The 21914-nt window shown below is 32.4% G+C and overlaps 1 protein-coding gene across 1 annotated transcript in view; it reads left to right on the top strand.

Annotated features, from left to right (window-relative positions):
• The window catches only part of LOC144835066 (uncharacterized), a 397704-nt gene extending 380703 nt beyond the window's left edge, over positions 1-17001 (top strand). The window contains exons 19-26 of the mRNA XM_078690083.1: positions 4524-4568; positions 5995-6048; positions 7749-7787; positions 8907-8972; positions 14008-14070; positions 14845-14863; positions 15233-15270; positions 15479-17001. Coding sequence (XP_078546209.1) covers positions 4524-4568; positions 5995-6048; positions 7749-7787; positions 8907-8972; positions 14008-14070; positions 14845-14863; positions 15233-15270; positions 15479-15687 — 533 coding nt within the window. The 3' untranslated portion in view covers positions 15688-17001. The remainder of the gene's footprint in view (positions 1-4523; positions 4569-5994; positions 6049-7748; positions 7788-8906; positions 8973-14007; positions 14071-14844; positions 14864-15232; positions 15271-15478) is intronic.
• Positions 17002-21914: the final 4913 nt, after the last annotated feature.

Here is a 21914-nt window from a genome sequence, read left to right as displayed (position 1 = left end):
GAAGGTTCAGCTACAAAACTCGCTGATGATCTTTACTGCGGCGGTAATACAGTTGAAGAGGTCTTGAACGTATGGAGAAGAATCCTTCATGCACTATCCAACTCAGGACTACATTTATCCGCTACCAAAACCGTTATCTGTCCTAAGACTACTAACATTCTTGGGTGGATATGGAGCCAAGGGACACTCCGAGCTAGCTCTCATCGCATTTCAACATTATCTAGCTGCCCGAGACCAGTCACCGTGACCGGATTACGATCGTTCATTGGCGCATTTAAGATGCTATCTCGCGTTCTCCCGCGATGTGCACCTATTTTGTCACCTCTTGAAGCTGCTGTCGCTGGACGACAATCCCAAGAGAAGATAGACTGGTCTGACGAATTGCTCGCTAGTTTCGCAAGTGCGCAATCTATCCTTAACTCACCGCACACGATTGCCATCCCACGAGCAAGTGACCAATTGTGGATTGTTACTGATGGTGCCGTCAAGAAATATGGCATAGCTTCCACCTTGTATGTCTCCCGTGACAGCAAACCATTACTCGCTGGTTTTTATAGCGCTAAACTACGCGGACGACAAATGACCTGGTTACCATGTGAAGTCGAAGCTCTTTCAATTGCCGCATCCACAAAACACTTTAGTCCATTTATCATACAATCCGCACATCAGGCACACATTTTGACAGACAGTAAGCCGTGTGTCCAAGCCTACGAAAAGTTGTGCAGAGGTGAATTCTCTGTGAGTCCTCGGGTTTCAACCTTCTTATCCACTGTTAGCCGCTATCACGCATCTGTTCACCACCTCGCAGGTTCCGCAAATATGCCGTCTGACTTCGGGAGCAGGAACGCACAACCTTGTGACGCTCCTTCTTGCCAAATCTGCTCTTTTGTCCAACAAACCGAAGACTCTGTTGTTTTCCAAGTGAACATTAAAGACGTTATATCTGGCTCCACAAAGCTACCTTTCACTAGTCGTCCTGCTTGGCTGGCCATCCAGTCTGAATGTTCGGTCCTACGACGCACTCACGCTCACCTTTCTCAGGGTACTCGCCCCCACAAAAAAATCACAAACATTAAAGATGTCAAGCGCCTTCTACGGTTTTCTACCATAGCCAAGGATGGTCTTTTGGTCGTTCGTAGGGATGAGCCACTCGCACCCGTACGCGAATGTATTGTTGTTCCTCGTGATGTCCTCGAGGGCCTTCTCACAGCACTTCATCTGCGTTTTGACCACCCTTCGTGCCATCAGCTTAAAACGATCGTTCGCAGATATTTCTTCGCTCTCGACATGGATGCCTCTGTGGAGCGTATCTCAGCAAGATGTCACCACTGCGCTGCCCTTCGCTCTATTCCACATACCGTTATCCCGCAGTCCACCGGAGACCCACCCGATGCAGTTGGTACCACCTTCGCTGCTGATGTAATTAAGCGTGAACGACAACTTATTCTAGTGATGCGAGAGTGTGTAACATCATTTACAGTCGCGTGCATTATCGACAGCGAACGTCACGACAGTCTACGAGACGGTTTAATCCGCCTTTGTATTGAGCTCAGGCCTCTTGACGGCCCACACGCTGTAATTCGCACCGACCCTGCTCCTGGATTTGCTTCGTTGGTCAGCGATAAGTTGTTAGCGCACCACAGAATAATGATTGAGCTAGGAAGAACCAAAAACCCAAATAAGAACCCAATCGCCGAAAAGGCCGTACGTGAAGTGGAAGACGAACTTCTTACACAAGAACCCACTGGTGGATTAGTCACCCCAACTATGCTCAAAATTACTATGGCTTGCTTAAACTCTCGACTACGCTCATGTGGTCTCTCTTCTAGGGAGATGTGGACACAACGCGACCAATTTACTAACGACCAAATTCCTCTGTCTGACAGTCAATTAATTATCTCACAGCACAAACGTCGTTTAGTCAATCATGCACATAGTGAAAGATCAAAGGCTCCAACGGGCCGTTTTCCAGCAAGCTCCGATATTGATGTTGGTGATCTTGTGTATGTCTTAGCCGATCGCAACAAGTCAAAGGCCCGTCATCGTTATCTCGTAACGTCGGTTGATAACACTTGGTGCAATATCCGCAAATTTATCGGTTCTCAGTTACGTAGTACGGCGTACAAAGTCAAGCGTACTGAATGCTACAAGGTTCCCTCGTCACCATCTCCTCGATCGCAACATTATTACCAAGAGGACTCGAACAGCGATGACGATTATCAAATTCCTGAGCCACCGCGTACAAACATACCTATTGAGCTGTCAACCCCAGCCGATCACGCTTACCAGGTTGATCCATTGCCTACCGGTACCGACTCAGAGTTCTTAACTCCTGCTGCTTCTGATGATGTCCGCCCTCCCACTGACCTTCATAAAGTCGTTATTCCACCACCAGTGATAGAACCCAGACGATCTACTCGCAGTCATCGCTTACCCACTCATCTTAACGATTTTGTACTTGACAAGTGACTTCTGATAAGTATTGTGGGGCAGAATAATCCCCAAGCTGGAGGGCAGTCTACCCGATGAAAGCTCGTTTTTCAATTTTTTATATATGATTCACAGTTTGTCCCGATTTGCCGTTTTTGTTGTTGACTTTGTTTTTTTTTGAGAAAAGGAAAAAAGGTAGTCACGCCAGTTTGGCTGTTATGTCACGTACGGCGCTCCATATGAGCCCCCTCGTTGTTGTTGTTTTACATACGAATGTTTACTGTTTGCTTTGTTAATAAAGTTACATTATTGTTATACCTCAAGTATCGGTTATTCAGTTGTATTATCTGTGTGAGTATTGTCTATATTATTACCAAGTTGGCGCAGTGTATCCTTGTCTTTATACACGCCTCAGTGTATCCTTGTCTTTATACACGCCTCAGTGTATCCTTGTCTTTATACACGCCTCAGTGTATCCTTGTCTTTCTACACGCCTCAGTGTATCCTTGTCTTTATACACGCCTCAGTGTATCCTTGTCTTTATACACGCCTCAGTGTATCCTTGTCTTTATACACGCCTCAGTGTATCCTTGTCTTTATACACGCCTCAGTGTATCCTTGTCTTTATACACGCCTCAGTGTATCCTTGTCTTTCTACACGCCTCAGTGTATCCTTGTCTTTATACACGCCTCAGTGTATCCTTGTCTTTATACACGCCTCAGTGTATCCTTGTCTTTATACACGCCTCAGTGTATCCATGTCTTTCTACACGCCTCAGTGTATCCTTGTCTTTATACACGCCTCAGTGTATCCTTGTCTTTATACAGGCCTCAGTGTATCCTTGTCTTTATACACGCCTCAGTGTATCCTTGTCTTTCTACACGCCTCAGTGTATCCTTGTCTTTATACACGCCTCAGTGTATCCTTGTCTTTATACACGCCTCAGTGTATCCTTGTCTTTATACACGCCTCAGTGTATCCTTGTCTTTATACACGCCTCAGTGTATCCTTTTCTTTTGATTGTTTAATTATGTAAACTGTCCCATTCAGTATTATTTCTATGGAAAAGTAATATTATAGTCATTTCAAATGATTATGATTTTAACAACAATTGTGCTTTACTGAATTTATATCATTTATATTATAAACTTGTGGCTCCCCCCGCAACGAAAACAAGTGTGTTTGAATGCACAACTGTCGTTTGAACAGAATCATCCTGGATCGTGGAATACCCTGCAGAACCCGATGGGTATTTTTGCCTGAAATGTAGACCGAAATGTTATGTTGGTTTGTGGTTGTTGTGATTGTTCACCGTGTGCTAAGTTGTGCAAAATGTCCACGCGGACAGTGGCCCAAGAGCACTTTGTGTGTTCTCTAGCAATGTGGAAGTGACGGTCGTACAGTTGCCATGAAGTCGGATATTGTTTTTTTAGGCTTTGAATGAATTTCAGATAAGTAAATAATTCTTGCAGATCTTGAGGGTGGGCGGACAGGTATATGGTTGCAAAGTCAAAGAAAGCCGTGAACCACTCCTGTTCATCTAACCCCCGTCTTTTCATTTAGGGACAAGTTCAAGACCCCCATTGTATTGTATATAGAACGTCATTGGTGGGTCACGGGGGCGAAGATCACACATGTCGACAAACCTATGGGCCTGAATTTTATTCTTTAGGGTTTCGGAAAGAGCTACAGCCTTGACCCCACCGGAATAGTGGAAAGGATTGGAAATAAGATTTCCTTTGGCCAGATAGGGATATGTTTACATTATGGCGGGGTACTATCGCTAATTGTATCAATTTCCTGGGGGATGCCCGTCGTGAGGTCTCATTCAGCGGGAGGATCAGTTCTGACATATTTCGTTCGATGATGTTAGTAATATCAACTGTCGACGATGGGTTACCCTTCAATTGTTGAACCTCCGCGGAAAGGTTTTTAACAATCGCCGTAAGTTCTGCCAGTTCCGGTGCCCCAGTTTTCTTAGGTCTCCTCTTGGCAGGTGTGTTGGTTTTTGCCTTCTTAGTGGGTCGAGTCTTTGCATCATGTAGATATGGAAGGCAACAAACAACTGACATAGATCTGTTTTTTTGAATAGATACACAGACTGCTGCTCCTCTGGCTACAAGCTCGTTAGGGACAGGTTAGTTGAGTAACATTATATCATTATGTATCATATGGACAGTTTAAAATTAAAGTTGAATTGAAATTAGATAGAGCAGTGTTACAACTGTTATTTAGAAAATACAAGCTAATGTAGAAATGGTAAGCTAATTGTAGAAGATAAAATTTAGTAAAAGCCAAGGTAGGAAAAATGCTTATAATGAAACTACTGTTGCCAGTAGCAAACACCCTTATGGATAGTGTAGATGTTGTAGTTATAAGAAATAATAATTAAATGTGTTGCGTAGCACTGTATAAATTATATATACTGTAACATGATGTAAATTATATGTAAATATACAGAAACAATCATGTAGGTATAGGTATTACTTTTCATCTTTTTATGCAATTTTATGTTTAGTTTATTTTAAGGATTATTTATAAATCAAAGAGCTGCATAGGCAGAGTAGATGGAAAAAAATCAAAATCAAACAAGTTAAAACTGCCTCAATATAAATTTATTAATATGACATGTTTCAAGCATAGCCCATCATCAGGCCATGATCATCACCTGATGATGGGCTATGCCCAAAATATGTATTAAGGATTATTTAGGTTTTAGTGTCTCCAGGACATAAATATGTGTGTGTTTGATTTTTTACCTCATTTTGCAAAACCATGTCCTGGTTGCAACAACAAAAAATCAGATAATGACAGCTTTCTCAGAGCTTTGGAAATTCTTCAGACTATAACTAACATTTTCCATGATTCCCATGAACATGTATAGAATTAAACATATCTATGATATTAATCAATATTTGAAGGGTTTTGACAGGCAGAGATACTATTACCAGAGTTGTTCAGTATAGTATGAAAATTTAACCAGTTTTAAGTGATGATTTATACTTCTTTTCAGTATTAATTAATTATAATGCATTTAAAGGAAATTAAAGTGTTATAAAACGTTAATCAATTGTTTGTTTGTGACTCTGAATTTAAATTCAGATTCAATTCAATTCATTCAATTCAACTTAACATTTATTTCTTCCTTCAAGAAAATGAGGTAAACATAACAAATTCCAGTAAAAATATATAACAAGTCAATTGATGATAAAGTATACAGGTATCAATTTGTACTGTCCAAATAATGTTATCTTTACTTATAAGACTCTTCCCCCACAAACACCTGAACGCTTAGTTTGTGTAACAGTTGATTTTGTAATATATTACTGTAGTTTATTGTATTACACACAACGTGAAACTGAGAAAGCTGTTATTTCCAGTATTCAGTGGTTATACATTCCATTGGTTGTTCTTATATTATTAGTGTTCTACTGTGTTATGTTGTCTACATTTATAAGACTTATTTTCCTGGTGATTAGTGTGTTAGTTAGTTAATTGCACTAAATTTTTAAAAAAGAAAATATAGAATACAGATCATACATTGAAAACTTTACTTTTCACAGATGTGCAAAGTAATTCTCCAGCCGCTCCATTACTTTTATCAGCCAATCAACAAGGTAAGATATATTTTTTGGCCATACATACATTTTGTATAAATTACAACATTTAAATACAGTGTTTAATAAAGACAGCATAGCTTTCAAATGCTTGGTGAAGAATAGAATTAAATAAATACACTTTATAACAAATTAGGATTGCCATTAAAACAATCATACACCATATTAAACAACTCCACATCCAAAGACTTGTTTAAGACCTTTGACAGTGATAGTGAATTAATTCACTCGTGCTTATTTTTGGCACTTATTTTCCTTTAAAAAACTAGTTTTTAATAAACAGACTAACGTAGCTTTCAACACAGCCAATGTGTATTATTAAATTCTAGCAATACTATCAGGTTTATCTGGTATCAACTTCTTTGAGAACAAATTTTAAATTGCTGATTATTTGCACTTGTTCAACCATGAAGCATGTGTGGTCTAATGGTTAAGATGCTTGTCCTGGTTTGTTTAGTCATTCATATCCAAGCATTTGAAAGACACAATTTTTTTTTTTATGTGGAAATATTTTCTGTTTAGTCACAAGTCAATAAAATGAAAGTTTGTACAATACCATAAACACTAAACTGTACTTGTATATTTACAATGTTAAAAAGTATACAAATAATGAATGTTTATGAGTTGGATGGTGGAGAATATTTCATGAGTTGACAGAGGCTGCTATATATTTAACTCGGCGATCCACCATCAACAAATACAAACATTCATTATTTGTTTTATATCACACATACCTATTATGTCAACAACCAAAACATATTCCTAGTGTAAAAAGTAAAAAAGCTATACGAAAAATTGCCAGGCAATTGAAACTGATCTAGGCTAATTCTGTGTTTTTTCCACTTCTTGTATAATTAATTAAAATCATACAAATGATCTGAAGCTAATTTGAGTTCTTTTTTTGGGTCTAAATTAGTACAAAAATGTTAATTCCGATTGAGTGCCATTTGAATGTAATGTTATTTCCAAGCCAACCAATATGTGGTGCTATTGGATTTCATGCTGGGATGCTCACAGTAGGCTCTGCGATAGTTTAATTTTGTAAATGAAACACCATCTGTACCACCCAATCGTCCAATCAAATGACAAGAATATATTTGTGTAATATAAATATTTATGTAACAAATAAATGCTATATTTGATGTAATAAAATAATGAGTATCAGTTGCACACTGGGCATAGATCAGACAAAAACTGTTATCTCTCTCTCTTAGGATTCTATGATTCTATGGACATCCATGTGTTATGCATGCTCACAATTCTAAAATGTTAAAGAAAGGCATGACTAAAATGTTTGTTTTGGATGGTGAAAATATTTCATGAGTTGAAAGATTGAATGCTCTAATTTTAACGAGGCAGAGCCGAAATACAAAACATTAATTTTATTCAATTTATCCATCGTTAATCATTGACAAATGCTAGGTCATGAAGCTAGGCCATTCAAAAAGACAGTGCTCCAAATTTGAACACGTAGTAGAACATAGACGGCGCTCAGAACAAGATTTTCAAACCCGATCAGTCAACAATGTTGTGTTGCAAAAATTCTCAAATTGTTTGCAAAAAGCTGAAAGTGTGTTAAAGCATCATTTGGAATTAGCCCTAACTAACTTGTTTATAAAATACACTGTTGCATTCATGACTGTGTTTGAACTTGTGATATGAATTTGAGTATCTATTGAATGTATTATTATATTTTTCAGTAAATACAGATGTTGCTGGAACATCAAGTTCAAACCAAGGTATGTTATGTCTATTATTATTATAATGAAGTAAGTCAATTAAGACAGAAAAGGATTTTTTGTTATAACCAATTGCATAATATATGGCCATGCTGTATGTAGCATGTTTAAATATATGCCTATAAAATCTTTTTGAAAATAGACATTTCATTTTGATCATTTTAAACAGTGGTGAAGAAGCCAAACAATTCATGATAAAATCATTACTTTCTCTAAAATTATTTTAACACAAAAACATGATATTGATAATTAAGATAATGTAATGAGTGCAAGTAGGTTTACTGTAGTGTTTTAATTAATATATTAATTATATATACAGTAAATATAAAATTATTTATATAGTGTTTCATTTATTTATATTCTTAAAACAATGATTATGATTTCACCAATAATTCAATAATAATTATACTATTGGCTAGAGCTATCTATCTGACGTTTTCAAGACTGATTTAGGGATTATTCTTTTTTTTGATGACCACCAGAATCTCACACACAAAAACAGCAGCTTCAGTTAATGCAGCTATAAACATTTTTCTATAGCAATTACATAACAAAACTGCTTATAATTATTGACTGCTTTTTCATCGTTCAGTATATTTATATCTCTCGCCTCGTGATCCAAACGGAAGCCACATGGCCGTGTGCTGAATACGTAATTGAAAAGTTTCGTTGTATTCAAACGTTGAGAGCGCTACTTCATGTTGATCACATAATGTTCATTATTCACATGACCGTTTATTAAAATAATATTTTTTGCAACTTTAATAAACTAGGCCTGGGCCTAAATGATGAACGATCGGTCGGGTTGCAGAAAAATAGTTAACATGGCTGTTAAATTTTAGTGAGGGTGGGGGCTAAAGCCTGTCTAAATTTAAATATAAGAGAGTGATAAATGATACATGATGATGAAACTGACTGGAAATCATTCTTATGATTTAACCATCACATTTAATCAATTCAATTCAATTCAAGAAACATTTATTGACCAAAAATATTATATCATAACAATGGCATATAATATATATAGTCGAGAGACTACAAAAGGCCCAATGGGCCTGTCGCTGTAGTCCCTCTTTACATTATACAAATAATAATAATACAACACTTAATCTTGCACAGGTGTGCCTTCTGGTACAGATACAGCTTCTGGTGCTGTTGCAGATTCAGGAGATACCATTCTACAAGGTAAAAACATACAAAACTGGTATTATTGAAATTTAGATGTTTAAATAAAATTTTAAAATAAATTATGTCATAAAGAAATTCAATAACAGCATTACTATACCTGAAAATAAAGTAACATCAAAAACTGAAATAGATTGATCAGGTTTGGAAAACTTAAATTGAGTTATTGTCATTGTTGACTTTATGGAGTCAAAGCAGGCCTTCGTTCTAAGCTGAATAGCTATAAAAACGCTCTGCGGTATGATTTAGGTAAAAAACAGAGTTATAGTGAAACTTTTCTTTTATTACCTTTTTTCATTTTTAAACGTTCAAAAGGAGGAGAGGCCAAAACCAGATAATTAAACCAGACAGTTCCACACAAATCTTATTCTTCTCTATCTCAGAGTTTTTGAAATTCTTGATATATTGAGATTATAAACTTTCATGATTCCCATGGACATGGATAGTGTTGGATGCGTCTGACAGGCAAAGATATTAAAGTCATTGAGTACAGTATGAACATTTTACCACTTTTAAGTTGTGAGGATTTACATTCTGATCTCTCTACTACTTCTACTTCTAATTTGTATAATTTGGAAATTGAAGGATTATAATTAAAATCAATTCTGTACATTTTGGTGACACAAAGTTAAATTGAGATCAATTTGTACTTTAAACTTTCTTTTAATAATGTCTTCTTTACTTATATGACTCTTTACCCACTCAAGACTAAACTTTTAGTTTGTGTGTACAGTTGATTTTGTTTTATTATTTCTAGTATTCAGTGGTCATGTATTATACATTTTGTTTTATTATTTCTAGTATTCAGTGGTCATGTATTATACATTTTGTTTTATTATTTCTAGTATTCAGTGATCATGTATTATACATTTTGTTTTATTATTTCTAGTATTCAGTGGTCATGTATTATACATTTTGTTTTATTATTTCTAGTATTCAGTGGTCATGTATTATACATTTTGTTTTATTATTTCTAGTATTCAGTGGTCATGTATTATACATTTTGTTTTATTATTTCTAGTATTCAGTGGTCATGTATTATACATTTTGTTTTATTATTTCCAGTATTCAGTGGTCATGTATTATACATTCTGTTTTATTATTTCTAGTATTCAGTGGTCATGTATTATACATTTTGTTTTATTATTTCCAGTATTCAGTGGTCATGTATTATACATTTTGTTTTATTATTTCTAGTATTCAGTGGTCATGTATTATACATTTTGTTTTATTATTTCTAGTATTCAGTGGTCATGTATTATACATTTTGTTTTATTATTTCTAGTATTCAGTGGTCATGTATTATACATTTTGTTTTATTATTTCCAGTATTCAGTGGTCATGTATTATACATTTTGTTTTATTATTTCTAGTATTCAGTGGTCATGTATTATACATTTTGTTTTATTATTTCTAGTATTCAGTGGTCATGTATTATACATTTTGTTTTATTATTTCCAGTATTCAGTGGTCATGTATTATACATTTTGTTTTATTATTTCTAGTGATCAGTGGTCATGTATTATACATTTTGTTTTATTATTTCTAGTGATCAGTGGTCATGTATTATACATTTTGTTTTATTATTTCCAGTATTCAGTGGTCATGTATTATACATTTTGTTTTATTATTTCCAGTATTCAGTGGTCATGTATTATACATTTTGTTTTATTATTTCCAGTATTCAGTGGTCATGTATTATACATTTTGTTTTATTATTTCTAGTATTCAGTAGTCATGTATTATACATTTTGTTTTATTATTTCTAGTATTCAGTGGTCATGTATTATACATTTTGTTTTATTATTTCTAGTATTCAGTGGTCATGTATTATACATTTTGTTTTATTATTTCCAGTATTCAGTGGTCATGTATTATACATTTTGTTTTATTATTTCTAGTATTCAGTGGTCATGTATTATACATTTTGTTTTATTATTTCTAGTATTCAGTAGTCATGTATTATACATTTTGTTTTATTATTTCTAGTATTCAGTGGTCATGTATTATACATTTTGTTTTATTATTTCCAGTATTCAGTGGTCATGTATTATACATTTTGTTTTATTATTTCCAGTATTCAGTGGTCATGTATTATACATTCTGTTTTATTATTTCCAGTATTCAGTGGTCATGTATTATACATTTTGTTTTATTATTTCTAGTATTCAGTGGTCATGTATTATACATTTTGTTTTATTATTTCTAGTATTCAGTGGTCATGTATTATACATTTTGTTTTATTATTTCTAGTATTCAGTGGTCATGTATTATACATTTTGTTTTATTATTTCTAGTATTCAGTGGTCATGTATTATACATTTTGTTTTATTATTTCTAGTATTCAGTGGTCATGTATTATACATTCTGTTTTATTATTTCCAGTATTCAGTGGTCATGTATTATACATTTTGTTTTATTATTTCTAGTATTCAGTGGTCATGTATTATACATTTTGTTTTATTATTTCTAGTGTTCAGTGGTCATGTATTATACATTTTGTTTTATTATTTCTAGTGTTCAGTGGTCATGTATTATACATTTTGTTTTATTATTTCTAGTATTCAGTGGTCATGTATTATACATTTTGTTTTATTATTTCTAGTATTCAGTGGTCATGTATTATACATTCTGTTTTATTATTTCCAGTATTCAGTGGTCATGTATTATACATTTTGTTTTATTATTTCTAGTATTCAGTGGTCATGTATTATACATTTTGTTTTATTATTTCTAGTATTCAGTGGTCATGTATTATACATTTTGTTTTATTATTTCTAGTATTCAGTGGTCATGTATTATACATTTTGTTTTATTATTTCTAGTATTCAGTGGTCATGTATTATACATTTTGTTTTATTATTTCTAGTATTCAGTGGTCATGTATTATACATTTTGTTTATTATTTCCAGTATTCAGTGGTCATGTATTATACATTTTGTTTTATTATTTCCAGTATTCAGTGGTCATGTATTATACATTTTGTTTTATTATTTCTAGTATTCAGTGGTCATGTATTATACATTTTGTTTTATTATTTCCAGTATTCAGTAGTCATGTATTATACATTTTGTTTTATTATTTCCAGTATTCAGTGGTCATGTATTATACATTTTGTTTTATTATTTCTAGTATTCAGTGGTCATGTATTATACATTTTGTTTTATTATTTCTAGTATTCAGTGGTCATGTATTATACATTTTGTTTTATTATTTCTAGTATTCAGTGGTCATGTATTATACATTTTGTTTTATTATTTCTAGTATTCAGTGGTCATGTATTATACATTTTGTTTTATTATTTCTAGTATTCAGTGGTCATGTATTATACATTTTGTTTTATTATTTCTAGTATTCAGTGGTCATGTATTATACATTTTGTTTTATTATTTCTAGTATTCAGTGGTCATGTATTATACATTTTGTTTATTATTTCTAGTATTCAGTAGTCATGTATTATACATTTTGTTTATTATTTCTAGTATTCAGTGGTCATGTATTATACATTTTGTTTATTATTTCTAGTATTCAGTGGTCATGTATTATACATTTTGTTTTATTATTTCCAGTATTCAGTGGTCATGTATTATACATTTTGTTTTATTATTTCTAGTATTCAGTGGTCATGTATTATACATTTTGTTTTATTATTTCTAGTATTCAGTAGTCATGTATTATACATTTTGTTTTATTATTTCTAGTATTCAGTGGTCATGTATTATACATTTTGTTTTATTATTTCTAGTATTCAGTGGTCATGTATTATACATTTTGTTTTATTATTTCTAGTATTCAGTGGTCATGTATTATACATTTTGTTTTATTATTTCTAGTATTCAGTGGTCATGTATTATACATTTTGTTTTATTATTTCTAGTATTCAGTGGTCATGTATTATACATTTTGTTTTATTATTTCTAGTATTCAGTGGTCATGTATTATACATTTTGTTTTATTATTTCTAGTATTCAGTGGTCATGTATTATACATTTTGTTTTATTATTTCTAGTATTCAGTGGTCATGTATTATACATTTTGTTTATTATTTCTAGTATTCAGTAGTCATGTATTATACATTTTGTTTATTATTTCTAGTATTCAGTGGTCATGTATTATACATTTTGTTTATTATTTCTAGTATTCAGTGGTCATGTATTATACATTTTGTTTTATTATTTCCAGTATTCAGTGGTCATGTATTATACATTTTGTTTTATTATTTCTAGTATTCAGTGGTCATGTATTATACATTTTGTTTTATTATTTCTAGTATTCAGTAGTCATGTATTATACATTTTGTTTTATTATTTCTAGTATTCAGTGGTCATGTATTATACATTTTGTTTTATTATTTCTAGTATTCAGTGGTCATGTATTATACATTTTGTTTTATTATTTCTAGTATTCAGTGGTCATGTATTATACATTTTGTTTTATTATTTCCAGTATTCAGTGGTCATGTATTATACATTTTGTTTTATTATTTCTAGTATTCAGTAGTCATGTATTATACATTTTGTTTTATTATTTCCAGTATTCAGTGGTCATGTATTATACATTTTGTTTTATTATTTCTAGTATTCAGTGGTCATGTATTATACATTTTGTTTTATTATTTCTAGTATTCAGTGGTCATGTATTATACATTTTGTTTTATTATTTCCAGTATTCAGTGGTCATGTATTATACATTTTGTTTTATTATTTCTAGTATTCAGTAGTCATGTATTATACATTTTGTTTTATTATTTCTAGTATTCAGTGGTCATGTATTATACATTCTGTTTTATTATTTCTAGTATTCAGTGGTCATGTATTATACATTTTGTTTTATTATTTCTAGTATTCAGTGGTCATGTATTATACATTTTGTTTTATTATTTCCAGTATTCAGTGGTCATGTATTATACATTCTATTGGTGGTACTAGTTATTTTACTGGTAGTTGTGTCAGTAGTTAATTGCACTAAACTTATAATAAAGATAATAAAGAAAATATAGAATACAGATCATATATTGAAAAATTACTTTTCACAGATGTGCAAAGTAATTCTCCAGCCGATCCATTACTTTCATCAGTCAACCCAGCCAATCAACAAGGTAAGATCCATATTTGGCCATACAGACATTTTGTATAAATTACAAAATTTAAATACAGTGTTTAATAAAGACATGATGTAGCATAGAGAATAGAATTAAGTAAATACACATTATATTAATTTAAAACTGCGAAATCATATATGTACACCATAATATATTAAACAACTCCACTTCTAAAGACTTGTTTAAGACCTTTGGCAATGACATTAAATGAATTCACTCATGCTTAATAATATTTATTTAATAATAATAATAATAACTGGTACTTGATATAGCACATTATGCTGAAAGCCTCAATGCGCTTTACAAAGACAGAAAATTTAGAAAAATTACAAATTAAAAAGGTGGGTTTTGAGGAGAGATTTGAAGACACTGGTGGAAGTAGCCTGATTTAATAAAGAAACTAACAAAGCAAAACCATGTGTACTGCATGTTTGCAAGTTCAATACGGGAACGGAAGGCACGACTAAAATGGGTGCAGAGTGTTTGTTTTGTACTAGTACTGCAGTTTTTGGCGACATAAGTTCTATTTGTCCTCCTATTTCTTCTTCCTTGAGGAGGCAGCTTGATGGATAGTATTTTTTCATGCCACAGGTTTTTGTTTGATTACCTGAGTAGAGTTCTCATATATGTCCATCAAAGTGTGTTTTAGTGATAAAGTTACTCTAGTGGATATTTAGATTAGAAACAATTTGAAAATGGACCAAACATACATTGTCAGTGATTGAAAGCAACACCTTATTTAATTCATTCATTTATTTATTGTCTTTTCAGGTCAACTAGAAAATCCAATGTAAGTAGTTTATGGGTTATCCAACTTTAATTTAACAACACTCACATTAACTCAGCAACACCAATCTATGCCCGGTATTGCCTAGTAGGGTTTTATATAAAGTGTTATCAAGTACATATTAACATCATATGTTATTGTGATATTAAATTGTACATTGTATACATTTTTAATGTAAAGAACTCAAAATACGAAACTGAATACCTCCCTCTGTGTCAACTTTCATTACTGAATCAGTACAATTTTAACATTTTGTTAATGATCACTTGTTTATAAGTAATTGTATCAATTGGTTAATGTTAAACAACACAAATTTTAATATATTTTATTAAGTTATTAGATTTTTAAATATGTTTACATTTTCATTTCTAGTCTGAACCATATGAGGTCTTTCTGGAAGTTTTTAAAAGGTATTTAACTTCTCTATTTTTTGTTAGTTCAGAATCTGAAAAAGTTTAATTTGTTAAGTCATACATTGTTTTTCTATTAGAAGACTGGATGCAATGTGTAAAATTAATTAAATAGTAATTGTAAATTGTATTTTAGCTAATTTTAGTTAAAAATCTTCATAATCTTAAAAGCTCAAGCGAAAATATTTTTGTTCTACTTTTATTTCAGAACACTGGTGTATAGTCACTGTATTTTGTTGTTGTCTACTTGTAATCGCTGTAATCTTGATGCTTTGCTTTCCTGAAGTACAATCAAGAATTGGCTTAGGTGCTAGTTTGATGTTTACTAGTGGTGTTCCATTAATTTGGTGTGTGCATAAAAAAATGACTCGTGCTCAGCAGTCAGAAAACACAACAGCAGGCAGACAAACAGTCTAAAACAAGAACAATAGAATGACATTCAATGGTCTATATGTATAAATACATCATGTCATATTACAAATTTTAAATGCAAAGAAAGAACTTGCAAGAATGCTACAGATAGATGTGAATTTACAAGTGTGGGAAAAAGTCAACACAGATGGTTGTAAGGACAAAGAATAATGAAATGGAAAGGTGTCATGTCATAAGAAAATATTCCAAAGTCATATATATTTATATAATAAGTAGAATAAGTACAGTAGTAGTATAGCTTTTATTGCTTTGTAATATGAAACACTATAAATGAAAAAAAAAATACTATACAAAAATTACAAGAGGTCAGTATCATATATGTGTAAAATACTGACAGGATTGTGAAGCTTGTCAAAATGATGAATGGCTAAAAGCTCTAGAGGATTTAATTTGAAAGTATAAGGCTGTGTTCGGACGTAAAATCAGTTACATGTGTAATCAGTAAATGAACAATTTACACGTGTAAACTAACCCAGCAGGGTCATATTTCATGCATCTCTTTACACTATTAAGGTCAAATTGCTCCTTATCTTTCGGTTAATCAGCTTGCGGTTTAAGGTGTAATTGAAAAATCCACCTCATGAGGTGGATTTTTGAAACAGCAAGTTTATCTCAAAATTTACACCACACGCGACCATTACCCGTTTAAATTTGTTCCGTCCGAACGGGCTCTAAGGTCCTGTTTCTGCTGCACAAAAACAATCTGTTAAAAACGGTGTAATAAATTAACTCCAATTTCTTGGGAGCAGAAACAGGACAATTTTGTGGTAACGGGTTAAAAGGCATTGCAAAATAACCGCTTAATAACACCCATTCAATTCGTGTTAGAACGCCATTTAACCGGTTATTGCTGGGCAACTTTTAGCTGCAACACAAAATAACGGTTATTTGGTTGACAGCTGCTGACCTCGAGTCAATTACACTGCAGTAACGTTTGAATTAACCGCCGGGGCCAATTGCATTTTGGGTAATTCTAATGATTTTTGTCAACGACCGACCACCCACTGATTTAAATGTTAATTTTGGAGAAAATTAAGCAGAAATGCAGTTAATAGAAAAATTACTTTTTGAAATAATCGGTTTATTCAGCGCTATTCAGCAGAAACAAACCCTAAGGTCCTGTTTCTGTTAGATTATTAATGGTGTAAGTAAACTAACCCCAATTTCTTGACAAAAGAAACATGATAAATTTTCAATAACTGGTTAAATGGCAGCCTTAAAGTAACAGTTAAAAACACCTAATCGATTTTAGTGTTAGAATGTTCCGGTTATCGCTCTGTACAACTTTTAGCTGCAAAAACTGTTATTTGATTGACAGACCAGTGGCAAATCCAGGGCCCCCCCCCCCCCCTATAAATCTGGAGAAAAAAAAAATTATCCTACCATAGGGGGGAAAAAAAGGGAAAAAAGCGTAAAAAAGAGTAAAGTACTTTTACTTTTGGTTAAAACACATTCAGCGCCGTGGTAATTTACTTTTTATTAGCCTATTTTCACCTGAAACGCATTTTGGTCCCTGGATGTAACATGATATGGACTCGTGTATCGTACCCATACTCAAGGCACGATTGATTCGTACAAAGGACACCGCCATACAACCGCGTAGGCCTACCCATTGTTTAGATCGCTGGCAGTCAGCAAGCATAAATAAAAGTGTATATACGTCAAAATTGGCACGGCGTGGTTACCTACAGATCATCATTATAGAGGATAATAATGTTAATAATAATATAGTACGGTAACTGTGTACTGTGGTAGTATACATAGCAACCTACAACAAATTGATGTAAATAAATATTGAGCTATAATAAGCATAAAGTTTTCGGGGCTTCCCCTAGATGTACGTTCGCATTGAACTTGAACGCAACGCAATCAAAACAAAATACTGAGTGAATGAAATCGGCAACAAAATGTTATATCGTCCTGTAATTAGTCGCGTGTGTTTATTGGAGGAAAAAGTATGATCGTTTTGCTCATTGATAGCATGCTACATATGAGAGTGTCTTTTCCTGCAAATTAGAGGTGCCATTTATCATGAATTTTATGTGCGAGAGTACCATTTTTCCGGCCATCTGGGGCGTCATTTAATAACAGGTCCTGTCGACGACCCTGGACAGGCACCTTTTTCCGTCATGTACGTGCAAACGCTGACTTGCGCGAAACGCCCTGTTGTGACACTTTTACTCAAAATAGGCCTATAGGGAAAATGTCACCCTTTAATAGGCTAGTACCTCAGTTTTCATATTTAAAATATCAATTTTAATACATTTATTTAACGTGAGATTTCCGACCATCTAGAGGTGTTACATTTTCAAAATCCTGGATCCGCCCCTGAGCCTTTGACCTGTAGTCAACTACACTTTAATAACGTTTGAATTGACTGTCTGAGTAAATTGCATTTTGGACACTGCTAACGATCACCCACTGGTTTAAACAGTTGTTATTATCCGAATTTAGCAAAAATGTATTAATATATTTTAAAACAAATGATTTAATCTGCGTTATGCAGAAGAAAGAGACCATAAGGAAACCAGAGAGTTTTTACTCCCTGGTGGTACATTGATTTCAATTCCTAAATTGGACAAACAGACATGCTTGCTATTTTGTCTAGGTATCATACCATGTACAGTACAGTACATATAAATCAGTACTATTATTATTGCTTATTACTAGTATTTAGCTACATAACAATAGAAGCCCCTACAATTTGTTTTTCATAGTCTGTATTGAAGTTACTGATTGATGCCTTTGGTTCCTCTAAGTTTTTCCCTTCCTTATTTAATTTCTTTTGCTGTTAACTTGTTGTTTTTGTCTGCACCAGAAGGAGAGTACTCACATAGTGACTTTGTCACTTTTCTACAATCCGCCAGACTGGTGTCAGTTTTCTTGTGTTTGTATTTTTTATTGTATTATATGTCTTCTGGAAAATAAATGAATTGAATTGAATTGAATTGAATTTCAACTATAACTATGTAAATTTATGTCAGTTATCGAAAGTTTGTCATTTGTTGTTTCGGTTGGTGGCGTTGGAATGTAGACCTAATTTACATTCCATGAGTCACTCCCTTTATAATGATTGTGTAGCAGAGAGAAAACATATTATTATTCTTCTGTTTTTTTTATATAATATTAATATGGTTGCTCACTTTTAAAGTAGATTTTTAATATAATACTAACTGTATAAAAACTCTACCTTGATGTTGTATTACTACAGTACTGGGGTGTACTTAGACTTGCCACAAGTCTGTATTTATTGTCTTTTTTATTATGTTGTATTACTACAGTACTGGGGTGTACTTAGACTTGCCACAAGTCTGTATTTATTGTCTTTTTTATTATGTTGTATTACTACAGTACTGGGGTGTACTTAGACTTGCCACAAGTCTGTATTTATTGTCTTTCTACAGTACTGGGGTGTACTTAGACTTGCCACAAGTCTGTATTTATTGTCTTTTTTATTATGTTGTATTACTACAGTACTGGGGTGTACTTAGACTTGCCACAAGTCTGTATTTATTGTCTTTCTACAGTACTGGGGTGTACTTAGACTTGCCACAAGTCTGTATGTATTGTCTTCTTTATTTATTTTTTTTATTTCGATTTTTGTCTGAAGCTCAAGTAGTATACGTATGAAACGCCATATGTGCCAAAATATATATTTTTTTACTAATTAGTAATATTAAGTCAAAACTCTGTCTGGAACCCAGACTATGGTGTACTGTTTGATCTCACTATGTTAGCTGTATTGAATATGTTATATTTTATCCATAGTTGATTGACTTAATGATAGTTTTCAGTGACATTGATTATAACATTCACATTAATAATTTATGATTATTTAGATTGTGGTTACCAAAGTGGTATTAATGACATCATTGATAATTATCGTACCATGCTATGTAATTTTGATGCGTAAATGTACTGATATCTTATATTACTGTAATTTGTACTCTCAGGGTTTTCCTTATGTTTATAGATAAGCCAATATGTATGCATACACATATCTTATAGAGAACGTAGAAATAAATAAAGTTATTTATGTGGCAACCAAAAACACAGTTTGGATCTTTTATTCTGTGATTTCCGTATTACTACATCGAGGAGAGCCTCACATGCTCATATCTATGAGTTGAAGCAAACCCAAATAAATACAGATTGTTGAATATACCACAACAGTAATAAAGATTTCTTAAATAAAAATTGGTGGGAGAACAGAGCAGCTGACTAAGTTTTTGATGGTGATCAGAAATGATACCATTATTGAAAAAAATGTTATGGAACTGAAAAACTATAGTAAATATTTTTCGACAATTTATTTTTGTTGTTTTATGGACAACAAGACAATTTATTGTGGATAATATTAATATTCACAATCTGTAGTTGTTGACAGGTGATAATGATAACTATTAATGATGTACACATTTATCAGTCTGTGTGAACTGTCATCTTAAAATGTCTTTTTAATTCATATTTTGCAATGTCAATGTTTTCATTCTTAATGCTGTATTTTGGTTAAAGTTAGACCTACTGTAATTAATATAATAAATATAATAATTCAATTCACCATAATATATTTGTCTTTCTTTTCTAAATACAGTAAATGGACAGAGTTTGAATAGTAAAAATAAAGAGGCAAAATACCCTGGAACTGGAAGTACTTTGGAAAGTCTTCCAATTTTATTTTACTTGAGAGAACCAGTTAATTATATAGTTTGTAAATTGATTATGTTTTTTATGTGCATAATTACAAAAACTAAACACATGGAAATGAGACCAGGTAAACGGAAGTAAATAATTAAATCCTTGCACCCTCTAATCCTTACCATACTAGACATAGACACAACTTTTGTTGAATCCCACTGTGCTACTAAACGCCACTTCTCTAGCCCTGTTCCATATTTGAAACAAACAATGCTTAAATCTAAATTAATGTTTGATGAATTGTTTATACAGTAGTGTTCAATTTTTTTGTACAGTACTAAATTATATTTTTTATGAATACATTTTATGATGTCTGCTTGTTGAAATGATTTGAAATGTTTTTTTCACTTTTAATAAAAATTTTGTAAATTAAAACTCAATTCAGTGTTTATGCTGCTATTTAATGTTTATATATTTGTTAATAAATACTAATAAATGAAAAACTTATTTGTTTATTTGTAAGGATAGTGTTTTTTGAAGGTGTAGATTTTAACATCGAGGAGATCATTATATCAAAATGTACGTGCTTAGCTATTGTTAAAAATTCATTGTATAATTATAGGAATAATATCCATTTCACCAATGTTCGATTTTACACAGCTATAATGTGTTACGTACACAAATATTGATTGCGCCCTCTATAAAAAATAAAGTTTATTCACCTAATTATAGTTAATAACAATATGTAAAATATTAATTAATTTATTTCAAATAATCAATTATTATTATTGATGTTTGTTATAGTTAATAACAATATTTACAATATTAATTTATTTATTTCAAATAATCAAATATCCGTCTAATTAATGTTTGAATAACAATATTTAATTTCTTTATGTATATTTTATGTTTAATGCTAGTACCCCATAAAAAATGAGATCGGGATCCCGATCGGGATGCGGTGGAATCCCACCGGGATGGGGCCATCCGGGGGACGAACTCGGGATTTTTTTTCGCAATATTGGGATTTTTTTTAAGAATTGCGGGATTTTGTACGCAATATCGGGATCGTGTTTGCAAACGCTGAAGACGATCGGGACCACGTTTTGATAGGCGCGCCTCCTCTCACTTCCCTAAAACCAACAGTTTCTTTTTTTTTTTTCAAAAACATCGCCGCGCGCCACCTATAATAAAGTAGCCTCAGCTCCAAAGATCTTTGCTCAGCTCCTAATAAAAAAATAAAAAAACCAGAGCCATATATAAATTATATATATTGTGACCCGATCTGGCAAAACCCTACTTTTGTCGGAAATATTCATTTTGTATTTTTTTATATATTTGGATTATTTGAATCATAAGCTTTGTAGTGGTGTTTATTTCATAAAAAAATTGATTAATAATCCGTTTAAACAAATTAGTAATTCGTTTGAACGAATTAGTAATCCGTTTAAACAAATTAATAATTTTAGTTTTTATATTATCTTTTTGATATTTTGTCGAATGTTTCCAACATGCAAATAATTATTGAAATATTTGATGAAAATCGTTTCACATACACTTACAATATTTACCAA

The sequence above is a fragment of the Antedon bifida genome, chromosome 2 (genome assembly GCF_963402885.1).
Source record: "Antedon bifida chromosome 2, ecAntBifi1.1, whole genome shotgun sequence".
In the NCBI taxonomy this organism is placed as follows: domain Eukaryota; kingdom Metazoa; phylum Echinodermata; class Crinoidea; order Comatulida; family Antedonidae; genus Antedon; species Antedon bifida.
Note: the sequence above shows the minus strand (reverse complement) of the source record. Positions and strands in the feature narration are given on the sequence as shown.